The 24781-nt window shown below is 38.6% G+C and overlaps 5 protein-coding genes and 1 pseudogene across 5 annotated transcripts; all 6 read left to right on the plus strand.

Annotated features, from left to right (window-relative positions):
* Window positions 1-5887: 5887 nt before the first annotated feature.
* cldnj (claudin j) lies at window positions 5888-23204 on the plus strand. Its single transcript, XM_087851728.1, has 3 exons — window positions 5888-5921; window positions 6110-6223; window positions 22463-23204. The coding sequence occupies exon 3, from the start codon at window positions 22469-22471 to the stop codon at window positions 23102-23104; it is 636 nt and encodes a 211-aa protein (XP_087707854.1). The 5' UTR covers window positions 5888-5921; window positions 6110-6223; window positions 22463-22468; the 3' UTR covers window positions 23105-23204.
* On the plus strand, window positions 7044-8162 carry LOC102791642 (claudin-4-like). Its single transcript, XM_006805207.3, has one exon. The coding sequence runs from the start codon at window positions 7141-7143 to the stop codon at window positions 7771-7773; it is 633 nt and encodes a 210-aa protein (XP_006805270.2). The 5' UTR covers window positions 7044-7140; the 3' UTR covers window positions 7774-8162.
* LOC102791364 (claudin-4-like) lies at window positions 10258-11423 on the plus strand. Its single transcript, XM_006805206.3, has one exon. It carries the CDS (start codon window positions 10325-10327, stop codon window positions 10958-10960), a length of 636 nt encoding a protein of 211 aa, XP_006805269.2. The 5' UTR covers window positions 10258-10324; the 3' UTR covers window positions 10961-11423.
* On the plus strand, window positions 13204-14367 carry cldnf (claudin f). Its single transcript, XM_006805235.3, has one exon. The coding sequence runs from the start codon at window positions 13259-13261 to the stop codon at window positions 14003-14005; it is 747 nt and encodes a 248-aa protein (XP_006805298.2). The 5' UTR covers window positions 13204-13258; the 3' UTR covers window positions 14006-14367.
* Window positions 15128-16258, plus strand: LOC102791079 (claudin-like protein ZF-A89). Its single transcript, XM_006805205.3, has one exon. The coding sequence runs from the start codon at window positions 15213-15215 to the stop codon at window positions 15843-15845; it is 633 nt and encodes a 210-aa protein (XP_006805268.1). The 5' UTR covers window positions 15128-15212; the 3' UTR covers window positions 15846-16258.
* LOC148098991 (claudin-4-like) lies at window positions 19758-20401 on the plus strand (annotated as a pseudogene).
* Window positions 23205-24781: the final 1577 nt, after the last annotated feature.

Raw genomic sequence — 24781 nt, forward strand, 5'->3', positions numbered from 1 at the left:
AAATCTGATACAAAAAGTCTTGTAATATGAGACAACCACATATTAATAGAATAGTCCAATGCTGAAATGTACATGAACCCAGAGAGTCTTAGTTTATAGTAAAATGCTGTCGATTTTTTTCTGAAAAATAGTTTTTATCTATTTTTACTTTATTTTACTTATTTTTTAACTAAATCGAGTAAAGATACTTTTAAGTGTTTTGGAGTTTGTTTGTTTTTTTAAACTGGATACACAGTATTTTAGTCCATGTGTGCATATTTCTGTGACATGTGACAGAATGATGAAAAACGCTGAATCATTCCCTGAATGAGACCCATGAAGAAAAAAAGAGGAACAATGCCAGCCTTGTTTTTTGGTGGCCAGTCACACAATCCCTTATAGCACCGAAAATACCTACTGGCCAAAAAAAGAAAAAGAAACAGGCATCTAATGAGTCCTCAGAAAATAAAAAAATACAAATCAAGGTGTAGTAATGCCCGGATATTTTCCCATTCAAAAATTATTCACTCACAGCTGTTATGTCTTTTTTTCTTTGGTACTGTCTGTCCTGCAAATACTTTGGTCAAAGGACTGGAAAACGCCTAACAGTTAGAAATATCTTCTAAGAAAAGTCTTCACATCTTCTTGAGAATAGGGGCTTGGCTAATAAGTGAACTCTGTGTCATTAAAGGCTATCCACTAATATACAGAGGTCACATCGGGTCAGTGATTGGCTACAACAGCATTAAAAGGATTTGTTTATCAGCACTAATTAGATTGACCAGTGCTCAGAACAAAGAGTCCAAAGAACTCACTGAAGATTTAAGAAGGAGAAACATAGGTTTACACAAGTTGGGAGGGTCTCTTGGAGCTATTTCTAAATAACTGCAGATCTGAAAATCTTTGGTTTAAATAATTTTACATGAATACAAGTTATTCAGATGTGTCACTACTTTGCCAAGGTCTGGAAAAAGACTCAAACTCTTACCCTCAGATGAAAGAAATTTGTTAGGTTGCTCAGGAACAAGAAAGTAATTGCCAAGACTCAGGCCTGCCATGAACAGTAAACTACTGGAATGTCAGATCTCAACCTTATTGAAAATTTGTGTACTTTACTTAAAAATCAGGCCTATGCCAGGAAACGGACCCATTTAAATTTAAATATCCAGAAAGAATTATCCCAGAAGCTTGTTGATGGCTACTAAAAGCATGTGGTTGAGGTGCAATTTAACTAAATTTAACTAAAATTAATAGGGGAGTATAAGTCAGTAAAGATGTATGCTATGCAATCATTCCACGCTGAAAAAGAACAATTCAAAGAAATCATTAAGAGGCCAAAATCTCCTTGAAATTCTTGTGCATCATTAGTGTCTGAAAACGTCTGGCCACAACTGTAAGCTGGGAGCAGTAATAGTTCTGCAACCACACAGTCTTTCATCATCATGACACATGCCTGCCAGCAGTCTGTTGTTAGTCAACAGAAATATACTGAATCCCTTTGTTGCCAAATAAGTATTAATAATGTGACTTAAAATATAAATAAATAAATACAAAAGCTTTATCGGTTAGAAACAATAGTAGCACAGTGGTGATGCAGTGATTTACTTAAACATGCAAACATACATGGAAATACAGTACATAAAGAAATAACTAAAGAATTTGTACATACAGTACTTTCCTTCATTTATTATTTCATCAATTTTGATAAAACCACCTCTGTGCTCTAAAGACGGCTGTAGGGACTCACTGTTGTACCTCTGCTTACCTCTTCTGTACAGATTGACAACTCTTCCCCCCTACCTTGTTCAAATTTTTACACATTTTTTGTCCTTCCTTGAGAATGTCTTCTTCACAGACACCTTTTCCCTCTCATTTACATTTCTAATCGTACTTCAATGAACAGACTCAACTAAAGGGCCTATTTCTTGACTATAAAATACTGTTCATCTGCTGTAGTTTCTTTTTAGGCTTTTCGCTTCTACTTTTGTTCTACACTTCAACTTCAACTTTTAAGAAATATCCTGCGCACAATGCCAAGGTATGCACAACTATTTTAAGTAATGTAACTATTTGGCTAATAGCTATTTGATAAACACCTTCTTGGTGTGAAAATATTAAAATATTATTTTATGGCTGTCAAACTGTGTTATATTTTGCATCATATATTATATTTCTGTCATGATCCTGAGTCTGTGACTCAGTGATTTTGTGTTTGGTGTATTTATTGTTATTATTTTCATTATTATGTGTGAGCTGTTTTGGGATGGTCTGTGTTTTGGGATTTTAGCAACACGTTCTCACTCCCAAAGCCTCACATTTTAGGCTAGGTGACAAATCGTCAACATATTACGTTTTCGGCTACCCACCACGTTCCTAAATGACGACCTCGGAAAAATGAGGAAATATGAGAACCGTATGGACTCAATCTACACATGTTCGCTCTTTTCCTTCAAATCGCTTAGAAACACGCTATTTAACATAATTAAAGTCATGGTTAAGGTCAGGAAAAAGGTTATGGTTAGGGCTAGGGATAAGGTTAGGTTTAGGGCTGGAATACAGGGCTGGAACGTCTATTACGGCGGGAGCGTCAATGCACTGGATTTCGGCCATAACCCGCCGCGTACCATAAGAACGCCGAAGGTCTCCTTTCGCGTTCCTCAGGCACGCCGCGGGACGTGACAAAACGTCGGCATGTTACGCCTCGGGAGTGAGAACGGGCTGGATTTTAGATACTGGGTTTCTGGGTTGTGCTCCCTCTGTTGGTCCCTGGTGTTAGTATTCCCCTGTCTCGTCAGGTTAATCAGGTCCAGCTGTGTCTCCCACCTGTGGTTGATTTCCCAGTGTCCCTCTGTGTATTTATAGTGTGTTTGCCTCTGTTCCTGGTCGCGTCGTCTGTGTTCATTCCCTATGTTTCTCTACGTCTCCCTGTTCTGCCGTCCTCATCTGCCATCTCTGAGTTTCTCCCGCTGACCTTATGTTCCAGGTTTGTTTGTTAGTTTCACCCAGTTTAGGTTTATGTCAGTCCTGCCCTCACTTCTGTTATTTTCACTGTAAATAAACCTCCACTTGCATCTCCATCACCGTCTGCATCTTAGGTCCTCATTTATTTATCACACGATTGTTGCCCCAGTTGTGACAGTTTCGGAGAATCAAGTAAGGAAATGTTGCGTGTTGTTACAACAGGTTGATAGTATGTTAGTAACAAAATACCTAAGTTATCTGTTATGTGTAGACACAACACTGGTTCCTCCTTGAGTTCTCTTTTTATGTTTGTATAAAAATAAAACTCAGGTGTCTTCTGTACAAGCCTTTTATGCTCGACTAATTCATATCTGTTTAGTAGCTTAAGAAACAAACAAGCAACCACAATCCTCCGAAATTATCAGATACAATGACTGGATTGAAAAACAGTGAAAAAGCAGCAAGTTTCCATATAAACACTGTGAAAGAGCTCAGAAAGCCTGGAGCACTACTCAGTATCACTTTAAAATTTACAGGTAAGTCCGGTTCCATGGAGGAAACATGAAAAGAAATGGGGAGTGGCTGGAGACTTTTTCACAGTACCATGCATGGATAATATGTTATGGTTTAAGATGTTCTTTCCTGCGTGCCTCAGCTGTGTTGACCATTTCTTGGTATCACACATGTAGCAACTCGCATTTTGTAGAACACCTTGCTCAACATTTACCTGTTATGGGAACCAGTCTGACCTGTTCAATGAAGGTGCTCCTGGTTGTTGTCACTGTACACTAAAGTGTACTAATCCTAAGTATAAATGTATACCAATTATTCTTAACATTAAGCTGAAGAATTTCTTTTGTTGTTTGATTTGATTGCTTTTTAATTGTTATTTAAAAACAAGCGTCTGTTGTTGAAAAATACTGTAGTGAACTAATCCAGTTTAAGCTAATGTAGCTTAGTGCAATCAGCATTGTTACAGTGATTGAAAACACCATGAATCATGTAAGGAAATAGTAAAATAAAAGGAAATAAAAGCTGTTCCTGTATAGAGCTGTAACGGTCTACACAGACTTAACGAGTCTGTCCCCAGGGCAAAATACAACCTGACAACAATTCTTATAGAACTCAAAACGACACCTGCCTGCTTGTATTTATCATAGAACAAACAGTATTTTTTTTTTGAGGGGGGGGTAGCTCTCATCTCAACCATATGAGCGTCATAAGTTGTAAATTAGCAAGCCAAAAGTAGGTCCGTCTAAAACGGGCCAACTGTCGTTTCAAGTTTTCTTGAAACCTGTTCAGTCACAAAGACATCCATATTTGGTGTGTTGTTATGTTGTGTCGTGCAGACTAGTCTCTGAAGTTGCGAAACATTAAAGGGCAAGTTGATGTACTCATTGAGATTAGTTCTTAACATGTCATCCTCTTGGCATTACAATGCCCACAAATGCGGTTCGCTCTAAACTGAAACTGGGCACAAACAGTTTGTACGGTACTTTTATTTATTGCATTACATCGACTCAAGCAGTTTAAATTTAAGGTTTAGTAGCACTGGGTGGTTAGCACTTGCGTTCATCCTCGTGCCCTGGATGTTTTTGTTTATTTGGCAACATAAACAGAGCAAGCACCTTCTGTTTTTCTAACACAAGTTGCAAGTGGCCTGTACTTTTAACACCTGTTAATTAATTTTTTAATGTGGTGGTTTGTATCTGATTGCATTGCTCAATGAATCATTGTATAAAAATTACATAACCTGTTGTCATCTCTTTGAACAGAGATATTAATAGAATGTATTAAGGGGCTATTTGGAGTGCTACTGTCAACAGACCTGACTTCAGTAAGCTCCAAATAACAGATTAAACAAGAAAAAGACCACTGTGAACAACAACACACACTCATACAGAATACAATCTTCCCAGAGTGTGATTTTAAACCACTGCCCCCTGAGAGTAGATATTAACAGGTGTGTTTTAAACAGGGTGTTATCATTTCGGGGTCTAAAGAAGCTCCTAATTGGCAGACTGAAAGATTTCAGGTTCCTGTTGGTGTCATGTGATAATGAGACACGGCAAAAATGAGTGAGTCACTGAGCAACACACCATGTTGTGCCTAAATCATCCACTGAAACTGTGACTCTACCTGAGCAACTGGCACGCAGCCCCCAGTGATGATATCATACAGATACAAACAAACCACCGTTTTATCTGATGACAATCCTAAACAGTATAACAATTTCCCTTACATCAGAAAATCTAACTTTTTCCATAGGAACCAGTAACAAAACATTCGTCTCATATACAAGAAGATACCTTGAGCATATGACAACTTATAACTTATAAACAGGTGCAAAAACTATTAAATAGGTCAGGTAGGTTTTACATACAAAGCTTATGGGCCTTACAGCATATAAAATAACTCACAACCCCTCATCTGCAGTTTTATTTTGTTCATTTCTTTGCATCGTAACCCTTCAAGTTTGGCTAAAGGGTTGGGCAACTGAATAACAACCAAAGGCAGCCGTTACTGTGAAGTCTGAGCTTGTTCCAGACAACTCCCTTTGTCATTTTCCCACAGCTCAAGCATTCAAGTCTCTTACCTGTTGTATCAGAATTTGTACTGTTGGCTTTTGCAGGGATGCCTCAGTGCGAATACTTACGCGTTGTTATGCTTTTTAAGCACAGTTTAATTACTTGATGTTTTAAGTAACATTTTTAACAGTTACATTTAAATTTTGTTCACCATCTGAATCTTAAAATGATGTTACATGTATGTGAATGTTTTCTTATTACCCACGAGTTTGACACGAGGAGTCATGAGGTAAATGATTGCAGCATGAGGCCTATCAGGAGTAATCTGGCCCTGAAGAATCTCTCCTCAGAGTCTTAATTGTGAAAATTCCTCCCAGCCTCCTTGTGTCTGGAACCTAATCTCCATAGCCAGGCTCAAGTACCTTTAATGATCCTACCTTGGAAAAAATAGAGGTATTATGGTCCTTACCGCAGTTCTGGCTCTAAAACACTGCCTCTATTCATTTCGGGGACAATCTGATTCTCCCTCTACCTCCCTTAGCCCCCACTCACTATTCCCTCTTTTAGTAATAGTCTGTCACCTGAAATCACTGTTCCTGGTGTTTGCTATTTCTCTAACATCTCAACCCTGATGTCTTCAGAATACTGTGGAAAACTATCTGTAAGTCAAGTGGGATCTGGACTGCAAAATATACATTCTCTCTGAGGACATCCTGTAAGAGCTGCAAGTATTTAAGGACTGACATCACTGCAAGGTCAGCTTTAAACTTTTTTTGAACTACTCTTTTCATGCTAACTAATATAAATTATTTTCTTGAGGCTGTAAAGGAGGTTGACAACAAATCTATCATTCTTTTTCATTCATTTCAGCATGAAATAGCATTCTCTTTACATTTGATGCTGACAAGCAGGGCATGTGTGCTTTCAGTGAATGGTAAGAATGGTGTGAGTGCACCTGCACAGTGTAAAGTTTTTGAGAGTCTTTTCTAAAAAGCTGTTTTGGAAGACATTTGGGTTCAGCTAATGTACATTTAAACAACCATTCAATTCAGATTAAGTATTATTAATATTAGTTTATATTATTTGGACAGTCAGGATTTTTTTTCTCTAGACTGAGGCATTATTGCATTTCAGAAATAGCTTGTTTTCAGTGGATCTGTTATCCTGACTTGTATAGTTTACCAAAAAAAGGTTAACTATACTACAGAAAAGTATAACGATTCGATCTGCATATTTAGGAACCAGTTGGAGAAGCTGTTTTTTTCATAGTTCCTCAAAACCTGACATTTTAAATATGCATGATTGTTACTTCACAACAGTAAAGTAGTTTCAGTCATTGTTACTGCAACACATCAAAAAACATGGGACAATATCTTCTATGGGCAATGCTTCTGCCACACCCGTGAGTCACAAGGTAGCTTTTCCACCTGCAACGATTACCCAACTGAGACCAAAACTGACATGATGATACACGTTTGGGGTTGAGAGTAGGGATGAGAACCGTAAGGACGTCACAGCTCTGTGTAACTTTGCATGTGTCAAGCCCCTCCTCAGTTAAGTATAAAAAAGGCCCGTTCCAGACCTATTCAAACATTTACACTTGGGGATCTCTCAAGCAAGACTAACTTTCTGGACATTTTTTGAAATACTGCAAGAAATTTTCTGAGGAAATATGGTTTCGGCTGGCTTTCAGATGCTGGGCACTGCCCTGTGCATTATTGGATGGATTGGGGTCATTGTTATCTGTGCTTTACCTCAGTGGAAAGTTACAGCCTTCATCGGCCAGAACATTGTCACAGCTCAAACTACATGGGAAGGCATCTGGATGAGCTGTGTAGTCCAGAGCACAGGCCAGATGCAGTGCAAAGTTTATGATTCAATGCTGGCCCTGTCTTCAGACCTCCAGGCTGCTCGAGCCCTTACTATCATCGCCATCCTGCTTGGTGTCATTGGCATCCTACTGGCCATGGCTGGAGGGAAGTGCACCAACTGTGTGGAGGATGAGAGCTCAAAAACCAAAATTGGCATTGCAGCTGGGGTGGTCTTCATCATTGCAGGTGTTTTGTGCCTTGTCCCAGTGTGCTGGACAGCAAACGCCGTCATACAGGAATTCTACAGTCCAATGTTCAATGCTTCTCAGAAGAGGGAACTGGGAGCTTCTCTGTTCATTGGCTGGGGAGCAGGAGGCCTCCTCATCATCGGTGGTGCATTCCTCTGTGCCAACTGTCCTCCCAAGGATAACTACTCCGCCAAGTACTCAGCTCCCCGTTCATCTGCTCCAGCTGCAAACAAGGGCTATGTTTGAGGAGAAACAAGGAAAGGGAAAAGCTGAGAAAGCCAAGAGACTAAAAAAAGACATGAATCAAATGTGTTGTGGTCTAATTGATTGATTCATGTTGACACTTTAAATATTTCAATATTTCTATCGTGCTTGTTTGAAAATTGCTAAGAAAAAAAGCCCTCCGCACCCAAAACTGGGCGTGGTGCACACAATGTTCCAAACGGTGGAGTCACAAAATCCTGCAAAGTTCATCATGCTACTTGGATTTGTTGTATTTTTCATTCATTCATTTTCCTTTGATATTATCCATTTGTATCTTTTTGCATAACATTTCATGTGTGTTCAGTGTGTTTTTTATTCATGGATGTTTTTAAACTGTAAATAAAGATGCGTTTTAAGCACTGCTCAACCAACATATTTTGTGAGTTTATCCTTTTTTTATTTATTAAAACTGTTGAATGTTAAGATTAAATGAAGTCTTATAAAAGAGGATATGAGGTAACACCTCTGTCTTACAACACACCACCCATAACCATATTTGAGTTTATAGAACTAAACCAGTGTTTCTTTTTTGTTGGCCAAAAAAGAGTCCAAGCAGACAAAACTTATACAAATCAGAAAACAATATAATTATTAAATATATTATAATATAATTCAATATAATTAAATATAATATATTTAAGTACATTTAAAAAAAATGATTAGTAGATATATAAGATACATTTTTATCAAATTACTACTAGGAAACATGACTAATTTTTATGTAAAAATTCTTTATTAGATGTATGAGCAGCTTAAAGATTTCCATAATGTACTTTAAAAAGAACAGTACAGTGCCGTGAAAAAGTATTTGCCCCTTTTTGATTCATTAGTTTTTGCATATTTGTCACACTTTCAGATCATCATGTTTCATATCATCAAATAAATTTTACTAATAGTCAAAAAACTCAAGTAACTACAAAAGTAGTTTTCAAAATTGGTTTCACTTATTAGGGGAAAAAAGCAAACAGGGGTCTGTTTAGCCGTCGATAGGACGACTTACTGAGTTTCTTATCATTGGCCTTCTGCATAACCCAGTTTTGCTTGTGCTTCAGGCACAAACTGTTTTCCCAATTTAAGTGTGAAAAATGTGCAAAAAATAAGAAATCAGAAAGGGGGCAAATATTTTTCACAGCACTGTATTCTAGGAAAATAAGCCACTCCTTTTCCCTCCAAAAATGCTTCCTCTGAGTGACTCTTTAGTGAAGCGCTCCCTATCTGAGTAATTATTTGGCCAACACTGCCTCTTGCTGCAAAGAAGATATCACATCTTGCAGTTTTTTGTCTGACTGCTGAGTGAGACAAAAAAAAACTGACTCAACAGTCAAACGGTAGCATTTTAACCTTAAAAAATCTGTTAAACCTGAACCTGCAATACATCAGTACAGTATAAATGAACAAGGTTAGTCATTTATCTGATTAAAGATTTAAACATTTAGCATAATGTCTGTGTAGGTTCTCAGTCATATAGATCATGATATTCCAAGGAGCTTGAAAAAGAAGTGACTGGACTTCTTTAAGTTTTTGACAAGAGACCATCAAATAAAACAGGAAATTGCTAACACACTCAAACATATGAACTTGTCCCAGAGAGAGAAGATAAATACAAGACAGCAGGAACAGAATGGGAACACAAAAGAGGATTAAAACCCTATAGCTAAATTCAAGCAGTAAAAACACGAATTTCAATATCACAAGGAAAGTAAAGCTAACATGGAGCTCAAACATAAATTCAATCTCAAAACCAAAAGAAAGTCATAAACCCCCAAAACACAGAATAAACCTTAAGAACTTTGGAACAGGAACACAGAACTAAAGGCATGAATTAGCACCAAAAGGAACTTGTATCAGTTGTAAGCAAATCAAGGCCAAATCAAATAATCAAAATTAACACTAAGAAATAACAGAAATCTAAATATCAACAATAGCGACTAAAACTAAAGAAAGCTTAAATATTCCCAAAACTCAAAACTCTGGATCCCAGACAGAAAGACCCTGACATTTATAGCAAAATATACATACAATTACCATACAATTAACATACAAGTACCTGAATAATGATATTAGAAACATAATTAAACAATAATAGAAATAAATAGGACTCTGCTTGCACAATGATAAACCAAGAATATTCTTTTAAAAGTCAGAGAAAATAAATAGGTTTTAAACAGCTTAGCGTGGCTTAGCATATTTGATTCTGCATTTTCAGCATATTTTTACACCAAATGTCCTTCCTATTGCAACCCAAAACATCTGTAAATAAAAGAAACCACAGAAGTAAAAAATTATTGTTGTTTGCTTTTTCATTTTTCTATCCAACCTTGAAACTCTGGATTTCTGGCTGGTCAGCAATAATGAAGGTCACTAGGTCTGTTTGTGTGTAAACTCATCTGGCCAATGGCAGTTGACGACTGTGGTTTCGCATTCCCTTATGTCTGTGTCTCTTTTATTTCACACAACAAACTTTAAGCACAAGCTTACAGCAGTTCCTCTGCACTCTTTTTGACCTTAATGTATGAGAAATTAAGACAACAAGATGGTTTCTCAGGGGATTCAGATCACTGGTATAACAATGGCTATAGTTGGCTGGCTCTTGGAGATCACAGCATGCGGCTTACCCATGTGGAAGGTCAGTGCTTTTATTGGTGCCAACATCGTCACAGCTCAAACCTTCTGGAAGGGCTTGTGGATGGACTGTGTGGTGCAAAGTACAGGCCAGATGCAGTGCAAGGTGTATGACTCGATGCTGGCTTTGGAATCTGACCTACAGGCTGCTCGTGCCATGATTATCATCGCGATCCTTGTTGGAGTCTTTGGACTGATCTTGTCAGTTGCTGGTGGAAAATGTACTAACTGCATCGAAAAGGAGCGATCCAAAGCAAAAGTCTCCATCTGTTCTGGGATTCTGTTCATCATCTCGGGATTTCTCTGTCTCATTCCAGTCTGTTGGTCTGCCAACACCGTCATCACCAATTTCTATAACCCAATGATGATGAATTTCCAGAAATATGAGCTGGGATCTGCGCTGTATATTGGCTGGGCAGCTACTGGTTTGCTCTTATTGGGAGGGGGGCTCCTGTGCTGGAACTGCCCACCTAAATCTGAGCGCCGCCACTATGTGCCCAAATATGCACCTGGAAAGTCAGTCTCCACATCAAGAGAATATGTTTAAGGTGGTATTGCATTTCCACATGGACTCTCAAGGTCACAGAAATAGCAAAGGTAGCAAACTGGAGATTGCTTTAAAACTAAGATATAAATTATCCACATATTCGAGATAATGTTAATATGGCTTAAAACTACTGCTTGTTGAACGATGAGGTTTGGTCGTGCTTTGTGTGGTTGTCAGGGTGATCTTTTCCACATCGGACGTTTTGTTTGGCCAAACATGTGAAGCTTATATCATAAACAATGGCTGCATTCCATTTGGAGGTACCAGCAGGGCTTTGAGACTGAGTCATTTGATTCACTGTCACATCTGGATGAAATGAAATGTTATTATTGTTATTGTATTAGGACTGGTTTAAAATACTTTCCTTAAACACCAAAGTATTCTGCGAAAGGGGCTTTTGTAATGTCTAATTCATAATGGAATGGAGCTGTGTTCAGAATTTCTGTTATTTGTAGCGTGATTATGATCAGTGTAAATTTTAAGTCAGTTTTCTGTCAATGACAAATTGTATTGATTAATATTTATATCTTCTCTCACATATTATCTAAACAACCAACAGCACATATATAACTGCTACTCAAGAAATGTGTCTTTAAAATTGTTTTCTTTTGCAAAACACTCTTTCTTGCCTTTGATGTATTTTCCTGAAACTTCCAGATGGAGAGAATTCTCTCCATTTTTCTGTTGGTGATCACTTGTAACATTTCAGCACTGCAAATAAACTTTGTTTTAACTTTGTTCTGCATTCTTGCTTTTTATTTTGGTCAAATTTTAGTGTATAAAGTATATTATGGAGACAGGTGAAAGCAAAAGGTGAGGCAAGTACACAACCCTCTACTGTAACTAAAGAGCAGATTAAGTACATCATTACTCTGATAATCTATTTTGCATGTCAGTTTGTCTCAAAGTATGCCATAGATCAATACTGAAATAGAGTATAATAAAACTATCAACGTGAGCAATAGCTGTAATATGACATAGTGAGGATTTTTTTTATAACTTAAACGCACCCACTGTTGTGTTAACAAGCTTTAGTTTCAAATTTTTATAAAAACCTAAATCATATATCACTCCATAAGAAAAAGGTGTGTTCTACTAACAAGCGAAAGTGTGAAAGTGGTTGGCAGAGCAGTATCGGGTTACTGGTATAACACGTGAGCACTTTGTTTTTACCCAACAGACATCTCGGTCATGGGATATTATGGGTTTTCTTTAAAGTATCACCATCAGCTGTATTTTATCTCATTCCTTTTATGTGGTTATTATCAAAACTAAAACAAATAATCCAGTTTCTGTAAGTACCTTTGATCGCCTGTCAGATTGGCATAAAGTATATGAGAGAAATAACTAAAGGCAGGCTACAGAGAAAACGTTGTGAGTCTAAATGTGTTTGGTTTGTACCTCATCGCTTTAGTTATTTCTTTGTTTTTTCAAAAGCTTTTATTTTAGTTTTAATTTTAAAAAATGACAGCTAACAATTTAATTACTGAACCACAGAGAGAAGCAGCATGTCAGCTTTGTTATTCCCTAAATAAATGAAATGAAGAAATACTGGCGAGTGTGTTAAACAAAATAAATAGATGAAAATAAATCAAATTAAACCATGTGTTTCATTTTAGCTTATGGCCATACCACCTTGAGCTCACAAATCCGTCTGAATTTAGAACTAAACATTTAAAACAAATTTTGCAGTAAAAATCTATTTCGCTTCAAGTTACTCAGTTTTAGTGAGTGTGTGAAGGATGGAGACGGGTTATCCCAGTTTCAGGTACTTTAAACTTGTGATTGTTTCATCGAAAACACTTATTATCACTGCGAGAAAAAGATCCACATATGACACTGTGTTTTGTTTTGTTTTAAAAGGAAGCACTATAAACATTTCGTTTGATATTAGATTTTATATTTAACTGATTGCCTGATTATCTAATCAGCTGTAGGCTAATTATCCGTGTGTGTGTGTGTGTGGGGGGGGGGGCATCACAGTTTAAGCTGGTTTCAGGCACATTAAAGTTGATAAGGGATTATTACCAACCAACAGGCCAATAATGACAATGAAAAGAGATCTGCATAGGAAACTGTGCTATTTAAAAACAAAAGGCAGGCACTGTTTAAAAAAATCTGTGGCACTCCTTCAGCTTTAGAAGCAGAGGAATCTTGTTTGGCCAGAAGATCTCATCTGACAACAGGACTGCCCTCCTCCTTCACATTCTCTCACAAAAAACAGAGCTGTGTCACTCTGCAACTGAACCTGTCCACCGAAAGACTTTTCTCTCCTGGCGTAGACGAAGCTGCTAGACAATGGGGAAGATTGGCAAGGAAACGGCAGGTCAGATCATAAGCTTCATAGGCGTCGTTGGGGTGGCAGTGACCTGTGGGATCCCCATGTGGCGAGTTACCTCTTACATCGGAGCCAACATTGTTACAGGCCAGATTGTATGGGATGGTCTGTGGATGAACTGTGTGATGCAAAGTACTGGACAGATGCAGTGCAAGCTGAATGACTCTATCATGAGCCTGACGACTGATCTGCAGGCTGGCCGAGCACTAGTCATCATCTCACTTCTCTTTGGATTTATCGGCTTTATCATCTCGTTTGTTGGAGCCAAGTGTACCAGCTGCCTGAAAAAAGACGCATCAATGGCAAATGTGGTGATCATAAGCGGCTGTCTCATCATTATCTCTGCTATCCTGATCTTAATCCCCGTCTGCTGGTCTGCAGCTTTCACCATCTCAGACTTTCGGAACCCCTTGACTGTAGCAACACAGAGAAGGGAGATTGGATCTGCTATCTACATTGGATGGGGCTCAGCTGTACTTCTTCTGATCGGTGGGATCATCTTAACCACCTCCTGTCCTCCCCAAAAACAAATGTATGGATACCCTAGCTACCAACAACCAGTGTATGCTTATTCAAGACCAAACTCAGCCGCATATGGCCGTGTGTATGCTCCACCATCCAACCAACCATACACAGTCGCAGGTGGTTATGCTCCCAGCAAGCCATATGCAGCCCCAGCCTCATATCCTGCTTCACAATATCTATAAAAATGAAGGAAGAGATCAAGGACAGAGACTAAAAACCTTGCCCTGACAGCTGCTGGACTTTCAAATGACCACTGGGAAATACAATCACACGAAAATATCAGATGTACATACTGCATTATTCTGATACACTGATGTAAAACAACTAGACTTCTACACATACTTTTACCTTTAAGATTGTGAAGCTATGATGTAAAAGGAATCTGTGTGTGTGCTGAAAATTGCATTGCTTTTCACAAGGAAGTCACTGTCTGATATATTTATTTCCCTGTTATGAACTACAGATTTAGCAGTGTGCTTCTTTTCTGTAACTGCCACTTTATCTTGTACATTTTCATATGAATTTCAATAAAAACATTTGTCTTACCTGTAACCTGCCTGTTTACGGAGTCATTGTTTATTAAAACATCATGAACGATTATCTACATAAAAATATACCCCAAAACTTTACAAGTTCAGATCCCTAGATCTAGAAATGCAAACACCAACGTAAATTTTCTGCTAAAATCTTTAATAAATTGATAGGTAACAACTGACATTAGTGTCTGATTCCACAACACAAAATAAAAATAAAAATCACAAGGAGTGCGGTTTAATCTTTGATAGTAATGTAAAATATTGATAGTGATATCAACAGAGTGGAAAATAAATTGGAAAAAAATCAACTCGATTGGTACAGTATTTCTGATAAATTAAAAAAATGAAAATAAAAATATACAAAACAATAAATTGACACAAAGCTATGATCAATTTCTATTATGTCTAAGGACACCTAAAGTAGGAAGGCATCTTGTTAGAGAATGCCTTGACATCCATTGAAACTAACTCCCGTATTTGTTTGTAAAACCCGAAACCAGTGACTGAACCGGATGTCCCAGTAACCTGCCCAACCAATGGTTGACCAATTGCAGAGGATTGTTTGAATGAGGAATTCTAGTCCTTTTTCCAGCCCTCATTTACATACTGACGTGCATCTGATCGAAACTAAGTCTAGTCTGCGTACAGATAATGTGAAGAATCTGGCTGGGCTGGTAAATCAGTCCTGGTGGTTTCAGGTCAGAGGGAAGGATCATTTGACTCCACCTTCAAGAGAGTAGAAGCACCTTTATATGTGCCATGGTCTTAGTTAGAGTTCACAACCTAAGTGGACGTGCTCGTGAAACCTTTAAATCCTTTGCTTCGTTCATCTCCAAGGGACTCAAGCCTCATCATGGTGTCACTGGGACGACAGATGCTGGGCTTTGCCCTGGCAATCATTGGCTTCGTGGGGATCATCGTCACTTGTGCCTTGCCTATGTGGAGGGTCAGCGCCTTCATTGGAGCCAACATTGTGACGGCGCAGATTATCTGGGAAGGTTTATGGATGACCTGTGTCATGCAGAGCACTGGCCAGATGCAGTGCAAAATCTATGATTCTCTGCTGGCTCTTCCTCAGGATCTCCAGGCTGCCAGAGCTCTTGTGGTCATTGCTATCATGGTTTCCTTTATCGGGGTTATCGTCGGCATTGTTGGAGGAAAGTGCACCAACTTTGTGGAGGAACCAAGATCCAAAGCCAAAGTGGCCATTGCTGCTGGAGCTATCTTCATCTGTGCTGGCGTGCTTGTTCTCATCCCTGTATGCTGGTCTGCCAACAGCATCGTCCAAGATTTCTACAACCCTACCCTGATAAGTGCCCAGAGGAGAGAGATTGGGGCTGCACTCTACATTGGCTGGGGCACAGCTGCACTTCTAATCCTGGGTGGTGCCCTCCTCTGCAGCTCCTGCCCACCCAGAGAGAGCCCAGAGTATCCAGTGAAGTATGGCGGCCCCAGGTCCACAGCCACCAGCCGAGCCTATGTCTGAAATTCTACTGAGAAGGACTATAAATTATTTTAATTTTCTTCAGTAACTCTCCTTCATTCTGATTGTCTAATTATACCACAATTTGTATGTCACTTTCTGTGTTAAGGTAACAAACTATTCTGACTTTCTGTGAAATTCAGAATTCTTTGGTAGACGCATGAGGGTTGTGTTTCTTAGACATCAAAAGTCCAAAGTTGTGTGAATCACAGAGCTTCCAGCACGCCCCAAATCTGGACTGAATGAAACTATTTATACTGAGCTTGTGTCAAACCTAACTATCCTCTGTAGTCTTGTGGGAAATCAAACATGTGCTTGAAGAATGCTATGCAAGTAAATGTGTATTGTACTACAGTTATATTATGAATTTATTGTAAACAATATTTAGAAATATCTCTATTCAGCTGCAATATGAAAGTACTGATTTTGTTTACTGCACTGATTTGTAATAAAACATTTTACCTAATTATATAATTTCGTTGGTGTCTTTTTAGATCACTCAGAAATTTGTTTACTGGTTTAAATGAGGTGTTTTTCTTTTTTTTATTTATCGTTAGACAGAGCCTAAGCAGTTAAAACATTTAGCCTTTGTTGCCGCCTTCATGGCAACAAAAGCTAAATGTTCCTTCGTGGCACCTTTTAACAAGTTTAGCCAGTTTCATACCATGACTGCTAGCGATACCCTTTTCATAAAACTGGTTTTGTGTGTTAGTCAGTGAGTAAATAGAACACCCATAAGACACTACAAGTTAAAAATAATGTCAATTAAAAGGCATTTAGTTCTGTTTTGAATGTAAACTATAGGGATATTATTGCATTATGGTCAATATAGTGAAAAAATGAAGTAGAGCGGTGGCCCACAGATATGTTTTTGGACACCTATGTTTTACTAAGCTCAATAAGTGGCGAAAGTTTATTCATGGATTCAATGGATTCTCTTTGGAAGGAATGAGGTGGGAAGTAACAAAGTACAAATACTTGTACTTAAGTAGAAATTTCAAGAATCTGTTATTTGATTATTTCTGATAGTACTCGCTTTTACTACTGCTCAACGTGTAAGTAAGTAAAATTTTATTTATATAGCACATTTCTAGATAAAAGATCACAAAGTGCTTTACAAGGTAAAAAACAAAAACAGTCAAAAGTTAACAAAAAGCAATTTTAAAAAGATGTGTTTTTAGCTGTTTTTTGAAAGTAATCACTGAGTCTGCAGATCTTAAGTTCTGAGGAAGAGAATTCCACAGTCTGGCGGCTACAGTGGCAAAAGCTCTATCACCCTTGGTTTTCAGTCTTGTATACTGAATAACAAGTAGGCCCTGATCACAAGACCTCAGGGACCTACTAGGGGCATAGGGCTGTAAAAGTTCAATGATGTACGCTGGTGCTTGTTCTTGAAGAGCTTTAAATGTCAGAACCAGAATCTTAAAATGGACTCTGAATTCAACGGGGAGCCAGTGCAGCTGTATAAGCAATGGTGTTACATGGGAGTATTTCGATGTTTTTGTCAGAAGCCTTGCTGCAGCATTTTGGACAATCTGCAGACGCTCCAGGGAGTTTTTGTTTAGACATATAAACAGTGAATTACAGTAGTCCAATCGTGATGAAATGAATGCATGAATAACAATCTCCAGTTCAGTATGAGATACTATAGGGCTCAATTTAGAAATGTAATTCTTGTATCATTTATGGCACTCGTCTCTGGAACGGTTAAAGTGGAACGGTGTGTGCTAAAAAGCAATAATCCACCAAAAATTTATTTCCGGTCTTTATATCGTTGCCCATATGGCAAGTGATCTCATGATCACAGTACTTCAGCTAAAAGACCCATAAAGGGAGTGACATGTTGTGCAACTTTTAAATGCAAGTATTTAGTGAATATCAGCTAACGCAAACTGTTTGCCACATAGCGTGTCTGCTAGATAAAGGTACAACAGTTTCCCGGGGAGAGAAAAGAATGAGAGATAACCAGAGATTGAGAAATATGTAAGAAAGGCACGACAGCACAAAAAGAAGAGAGGTTATGTTTAAAATTAAAGACTGTTAGGAGTCTTTACATGAAGCATGTAATGTGCTCATTAAAAATCAGGTGTTACATCTTTTTATGTTTTTTTTTCATGTAGCGAAATTTCCTGCAAAACAAACTGAGGTATGCTAGCCTCAGGTCATTGTAAGTTTAATGGGCTTGTGATGCTTAGATTACGTCACACCAACTCTATACTGCCGTGTATAAGTGCAGTATCAACAGTATGCTGTCAGTGTAGGGGATGGAAATCACCCAAGGTAGCCTGTTGAATTCACTTCATCCACAAAGAGCAGTAAACCTCAGTGCAGCAAAAGCAGCAGCACAGGTTAGCTGATCAAGCCTGTACACAAAGAAAGTATACTAGAACGCACAACAGTAGTGTGTTGTGAATCTTTTACCCACGCTGAATAACTACAACCAATTTTAAGGTTCCCCAACTGCTGAACTCCATTTTTAACCCTGGTGTTCAGGGTGTGTTCGCTACAGTCACACAACCTGTTATGCTGTCTGTCCATTGTTATCTAGTATCACATTCCAGAGTTTCTCTTTGTGGTTAGACAGTGAATCTGCTGAAACCAGCGGGGCTGATTACTCTGAGCTCACGTGTCACTGACATCACAGCCTTCTTCTCTGAACGAACGAAAAATAACAACTAGGTTTTGGTTACTCAATTAACAGAAACTCCACCGTGTTGTTTCTACTTCCATTATACATAAAATACTTATAGTAGTCTTGAAATAGATAGTTGACATTTGAACAAATGTAAATATAAAGGAAATATTTATGAAAACAAAATCAATTTGGCATTATGTTGAATAGATTTCTCACTACTAGTATTCAGATTGAGGGATTAAGATATATTTCACTGATTTATTCTATTTATTCAACCCATCCTAAATATTTAGAAGAGCAAACGGCCAGTATATTGAGTCCAGATGTGAGCAATTGCCTTGATCAAGGGCACAGTGACAGGAGAATTCAATTAACACATGTGACATTTTGACAAAAAGACAAAAAATAAGAAAAACAAAATCTTATCAACATTTCAAAATGTCAAACAAACTGAAATACTGATGCAGTGTCTCGTTTTATAGAGAAACGTGTGTGAGAACAGACAAGCTTTGGCACCGTTCATCTAAGGTTTTGGATCATTAGGACACATTTTAAACAACAAAATAGAGTTCTGTCTAATTAACATCCAATATTGATTTATTTAAAAGTAATTTATCCAAACCTTCATCAGTGACATTGTGAATCAAGCTAGATACAGGATCACTTCACAACAAAGCTGAAGTTTTCTCAGACCCCAGACATAATGGAGAAGACAAATATATATATTTATAAAACAGATAAAGACAATTTTTCATGTGGTGGTTACAAATAATATGTACTGAAAATGAAAACACGCTTGAGAACATGAGAGCAAAGCAGAAACAATGAGCCCCTCCCTGTTTCCGGAAGCTTTTACTCAGTACTTGGATGTCTGTGTTTTGTTCCTTTTACAGTAGTTCTCACTATGACCACATTTCGCCATGACAGCACATATCGACACACACTGACTCACGAAGCGAAATCTGCTCTATTGCGGCTGAAAATCTGTTTACAGAGTTTACAGATTTGGAGTTTACATATCGCACCTTTATCCTTTGTTTTTGTTGAAAAAATGTATTTTGTTTTGGTTTTTGATGTTCAGAACATGAGGAAAGCATTCAGTTACCAAAGTTCTTGTCCTTCTGAAAAATGATAGAAGCCTGAATGTTTAATATTCCTAAACACAAAGAATCCAGCATAGTCGTCTCTGTCAGGGCTTCTGAGCCCACAATAGCTTCGCTTTTATACCTCTTTTTATTAGATTTCATACACACTTTAGTGACATTCAGAGTGAGAAGACAATGGCTTCTATGTGGTTGGAGATGGCAGGCTGTGCCCTTGATCTTTTTTGGTTGGATTGGTTTATTTGGTGCTCTTTGTCTGCACCAGTCCCATGTGGAGGGTCACAGCGTTCATGGACAGCAACATTGTAACTTTGCAGGTCATGTGGGAGGGCATCTGGATGAGCTACATGCATACGTGTATGTCTACGACTCCATGCTGGCTTTAAGCCCAGACCTCCAAAGTTCCTGTGCTCTGGTGGTAGTTTCCATCATTATAGGCATTGCAGGGCTCCTCGCAGCTTCTGCTGGAGGGAAATGTACTAACTTCATTCCAGAGGAGAGAGCCAAAGTGAGGGCCTCAGTGACAGGTGGTGTGCTGCTGATCATCATTGGTCTACTCTGCATTATTGATGTTTCCTGGACTGCCAGCATCACCATAGGGGACTTTCACAAACCCATGGTAGTAGATGGCTAGAAAAGAGAGCTTGGTGCTTCCCTTTACATTGGCTGGGGGACTACTGATCTCAGGAGGGGGGCTCTGTTGTGTCAACTGCCCTCCTAAGAAAGATAACGCTCCATCTGTGAAGTACTTCTTAAACAAGTCTGTAGGAAACAACACAGAGGAGTCATTCAGATCTCTGACACCAAACACATACATTTGAATATTCTGATGGGAATATTGAATAAACAAATGTTGTGAAACATAAAGAAAAAGCACACAGACAACATGCAATGAAGGAAATCTGTTCATTGCATTTGTTCTGTTATATATATATATATATATATATATATATATATATATATATATATATATATATATATATATCACCTGATTCTAATATTTTATATATTATTATGTGCCAACACCATCACCATCAACACCATAAATATATATTATTTATATTATTTATTAATAATAATAATAATAATAATAATAATAATAATAATAATTCTGCTTCTGTGTTTGTTTCCTCTAATGATATTTGTTTACATACTTTTGAAAAAGGGGCCTGGGAGTGATGTGAAAAAACACGGAGAGAACCTGTTTGTCCGGTACTTACCAGTAACGACTACTCAAGTAACAAAAATGGTGACTCAGGGACGAACAACGCTGTTGGCTGATGAGTTTAGTAACCCATGACTTACCCTCAGTGGTTTCATTCATCACTCTGTGTCATGCTGTGTCATGCTGCGTTTGCTCAGCACTGCAAAAATTCAAAGGTATTATCTGACAGGGTGTAAACCTGTTTCCGTGTGTTGAAACTGGTGCCACTGTGTGTATTTCTCTTCTCAGAATAAAAAATAACTTTGAATTGATTTTCCTTTAAAATGCTTATGTTGTTTGTGCTCAGCCGCACCTGTCTAAAAGGAGTGTTTTCTCATGTTATCAGGCTGCTGATCTGACAGTGGGCGGGGCCGAATCACTAGATGTTCAGGAAGTGTGTGATTAGCAAATGATGGTCAAAACAACACCTCTCACTGCTGTTCCTATCTGTCTCTGTTGTTTATGGTCACAGCCCACCCCCCGAATGGCGCTTTCCGGTTATATGGATACAGCGGAGGAATAAAGATAGCTATTAGACTTTATTATTAGTTTACTAACAGACCCAATGCAGTGTGGGGCGCTAACAGCTCATTGTTTAACATTAAAGAAAATTCAGTTGTAAATGTGTCAAGAAGGTGATAGATCAAAAAGGTGATACCAGCTTCTCCAACATCCCATAAAGATTCCGATCGAATTAAATTTTATACTAACTCAATTTTACTTATATAGCGCAAACTCACAACAGCAGTTTGTATATTGTAGGGCAAAAACACGGTAACCCCCTAGGTGAAGGAGAAACTCCCTTGAAACAGGAAGGGAGAACAGCAGAACCAGGCTCAGGGTGGGGCATCAATCAGATGTGACTGGTTTGGGGCAAGGGGAAAGAAAGAGAGCAGACGTAGCGCATTTTGTTTTTTTAAATAAGGTTATTACTAACTCAGCAGTGACAACTCACTCTGAACCTGTTTATTGTGAAACAGCTATTTATAAGATGATAGATCATAGCCTACTTAAGAAACAGTCTGTCGACTGTAATCATCTTAACAGATGTTTGTTCGTCTTTAGTCAAATACTGCCATCTAGTGGACTGTGAGCCAGAAGGCCAGAAAACCCCAAAATGATTTTCGGATAAAAGACACAGGAAACCGTGGAAGCTTGTTTTTGCCGGTAGAAAGTGAATAACTTAAAAATTATGTATTTTTTGTTATACAAAAGAGCTTTTTTGCCTTAATTTAGAAATTCTCTCAAAATTCCGAGTCAGCTGTCAGAATCTTGACTTATTAACTCAAATGTTTAAGAAAATAACTTGAAATTTAAACCAAAAAATAAGCAGAAACTTTGAGACAATAAACTAACATTTACGCTAAAGAAGAAGTGGGCTTGATTTCCTTTTTCTTCAGCTTACAATTTCAGTTTTAAATAAAACTTTTTTGTTGTTAAATTTTATGATGGTAATTTGCACTGCAATATCTGACTTACATGTATATATAACCATCTATCAGCGACTATACTTTTGTGTACTATACTTCATATTTCTTCAGTTTCCAAGCAGTTATCATTTAAATTTAAAAGCTGTATCTGTATGATGATCCTTATCCACATGACAGAATGTTGCAAAGATCTATTCCAAATAAAAATGAAGCTTCTCATTCTTGTCAACCTTCTGTGTTTCCTGCAGTTCTCCATGGGTCTGCAGGAGCTTGGCATCAGCCTGTCAATGACCGGTGTCGCTGGGACCATTCTGATCTGTGCTCTGCCCATGTGGAAGGTGACAGCATTCATTGGCACTCATCTGGTGGTTATGCAGGTGTTCTGGGAGGGTTTGTGGATGACCTGTGTCAGTGAATACACAGGTCAGATGCAGTGTAAGCTCTACGATGCTCTTCTGGACCTGTCTCCAGACCTCCAAGCAGCCCGTGGCCTTATTTGCATCAGCCTGGTTTTGGGATGTCTGGCGTTCCTTATCTTTCTTCTGGGGGCGCGCTGCACCAACTGCCTGGGCCACCCACAAATCAAAGCTAGGGTGGTGATGAGCTCTGGGGCCATCTTCTGCCTGGCAGCTCTCACCTCTATAGTTCCTGTTTCTTGGACAGCCAACTCCATCATCAGGGATTTCCACAACCCTCGAGTCCCTGAGGTGATGAAGAGAGAGCTTGGAGCAGCCATATACATAGGTTTTGTGACATCTGGGCTGTTGTTCTGTGGGGGAGCTATTTTGTGCACAAGCTCTCCACCCCATAGAGACAGGTTCCCCTCTAGTGGGTACACACTGGCCAAGACACCCACACGTAGCAGTTACGCCATCAAGAACTATGTGTGAAGATGAGATTGAAGACTGAACACACATGTCAGGGTGCGTCTGAGTGAATAAAATACATTACCAACATGTTATCACTTTAGAATAAATACCTTGAACTTGCAGTCTTGAACTCTTTGGATAAAACCTATTAGCCATTTAATAATTCAAAGATGGAAGCAATTTTTAAGATAACCATCTATTCTGGCAGTAAAGTCAAATAATTAGATAATTTATGTCTTAGTGTCAAATCATACATGTTTGATCATATGGAAATCAACTTTAAAACTATGAAAAATTTACTCTTTTTTAATCTTTTCTCTTTTTTCTAAATATTTTGAAGCGGCACAGGGTTGCACCAGTAGAGGTAGTACATTTGCTTCACACCTCACTCCTTACCCAACTCTCACCTCTACCTCAAAGGTGTCTGTTGAATCTGGCTTAGGTGTCAGTTGGTCAATGACTGCTCAGAAGGTCAGTGGTTCAGTCCCAGGCTTGTCCAGTCTGCATGCGTTGTACTGTGTGGCTACGAAATAGTGAACATTCCTATTTCTTATGCGTCTGTTTTGTGTAGCAGTCTGATGTCTATAAGTTGTAAATTTAACTTTATTAGAGACACACAAAAAAAAAAACAATCAAGAGAAAAACTCTTGAAAGTTGCCATTCAGTGAGACAAACACACATATTTGTAGTTGTATCCAGTTCTGGAGTACTGCTGATTGTGAGAGTGCTATCAGTCCCCACATTCAGTTAGTGATTGTGACCATAATCGCACAGAACGAACACATATTTCACACCCATCAAATCACTCAAAAACCTCTCTTGAGCTATGGATGGGAGCATCATTGTCGTCCTATAAAAGACCCATCCCATCAGAACAGAAATGTTTATCATGCACTCACCTGGCATTGTTAATTATGCCCTGCTAGTTACAGCCCCCCCTCCCACCTTGGCCTTCAGAATTGCCTTAATTATTCATGGCATAGATCCAACAAGGTGCTGGAAACATCCCTCAGAGATTTTGAATGTGTTGATAAAACATCATTACACAGTTGCTGCAGATTTGTCAGCTGCACATCATCGATAGCAGCTTCCTGTTCCACTGTTTCCCAAAGGTGCTCTATTGGATTGAGATCTGGTGACTGTGGAGTACAGTGAACTTATTGTACCCATAATAATCAGAAAATGAACTTGTTTCTTGAAGCTTTATGACAGGGGACGTTATTCTGCTGAAAGCTATTAGAAGATGGGTATATTGTGGTCATACAGGGACAGAGATTGACAGCAATAGTACTGAGACAGGCTGAGGCCTTTAATCAATGATCAGCTGTTGTGAAGGGGCCAAGTGCCACTACACTACCGCTCGAATACTGAAGCATATTCAGTATCAGGCAAGATGGATCCATGTTTTCATGATCACCCTGTCAAAGCTGGTCCAAATGATACTCCTCAGAAAAGCTTAAGTCTGGTGAGCCTTTGCAACTTGTAACCTCATTTTCCTGTTCTCAGCTGATGGGAATGACACTCTCCAGGTCCTCTGCTGTTGTAGCCAATCTGCTTCAAGTTCAACATGTTTTATATTTTCCCAGATGCTCTTCTGCATTCCTTGGCTGTAACGAGTTGTTATTTGAGTTACAGTTGCCTTCCTATCAGCTCGAAGGAGTCTTTGCCCCTGACCTCTGACGTCGCAAGACAGAGCAA

Source organism: Neolamprologus brichardi, chromosome 14 (assembly GCF_056152115.1).
Source record: "Neolamprologus brichardi isolate AB-2024 chromosome 14, ASM5615211v1, whole genome shotgun sequence".
Taxonomy (NCBI): domain Eukaryota; kingdom Metazoa; phylum Chordata; class Actinopteri; order Cichliformes; family Cichlidae; genus Neolamprologus; species Neolamprologus brichardi.

Bases quoted from the DNA above. Each gene is read 5' to 3' on its own strand.
- cldnj (XM_087851728.1), top strand. From the start codon at position 22,469: ATGGGTCTGCAGGAGCTTGGCATCAGCCTGTCAATGACCGGTGTCGCT.
- LOC102791642 (XM_006805207.3), top strand. From the start codon at position 7,141: ATGGTTTCGGCTGGCTTTCAGATGCTGGGCACTGCCCTGTGCATTATT.
- LOC102791364 (XM_006805206.3), top strand. From the start codon at position 10,325: ATGGTTTCTCAGGGGATTCAGATCACTGGTATAACAATGGCTATAGTT.
- LOC102791079 (XM_006805205.3), top strand. From the start codon at position 15,213: ATGGTGTCACTGGGACGACAGATGCTGGGCTTTGCCCTGGCAATCATT.
- cldnf (XM_006805235.3), top strand. From the start codon at position 13,259: ATGGGGAAGATTGGCAAGGAAACGGCAGGTCAGATCATAAGCTTCATA.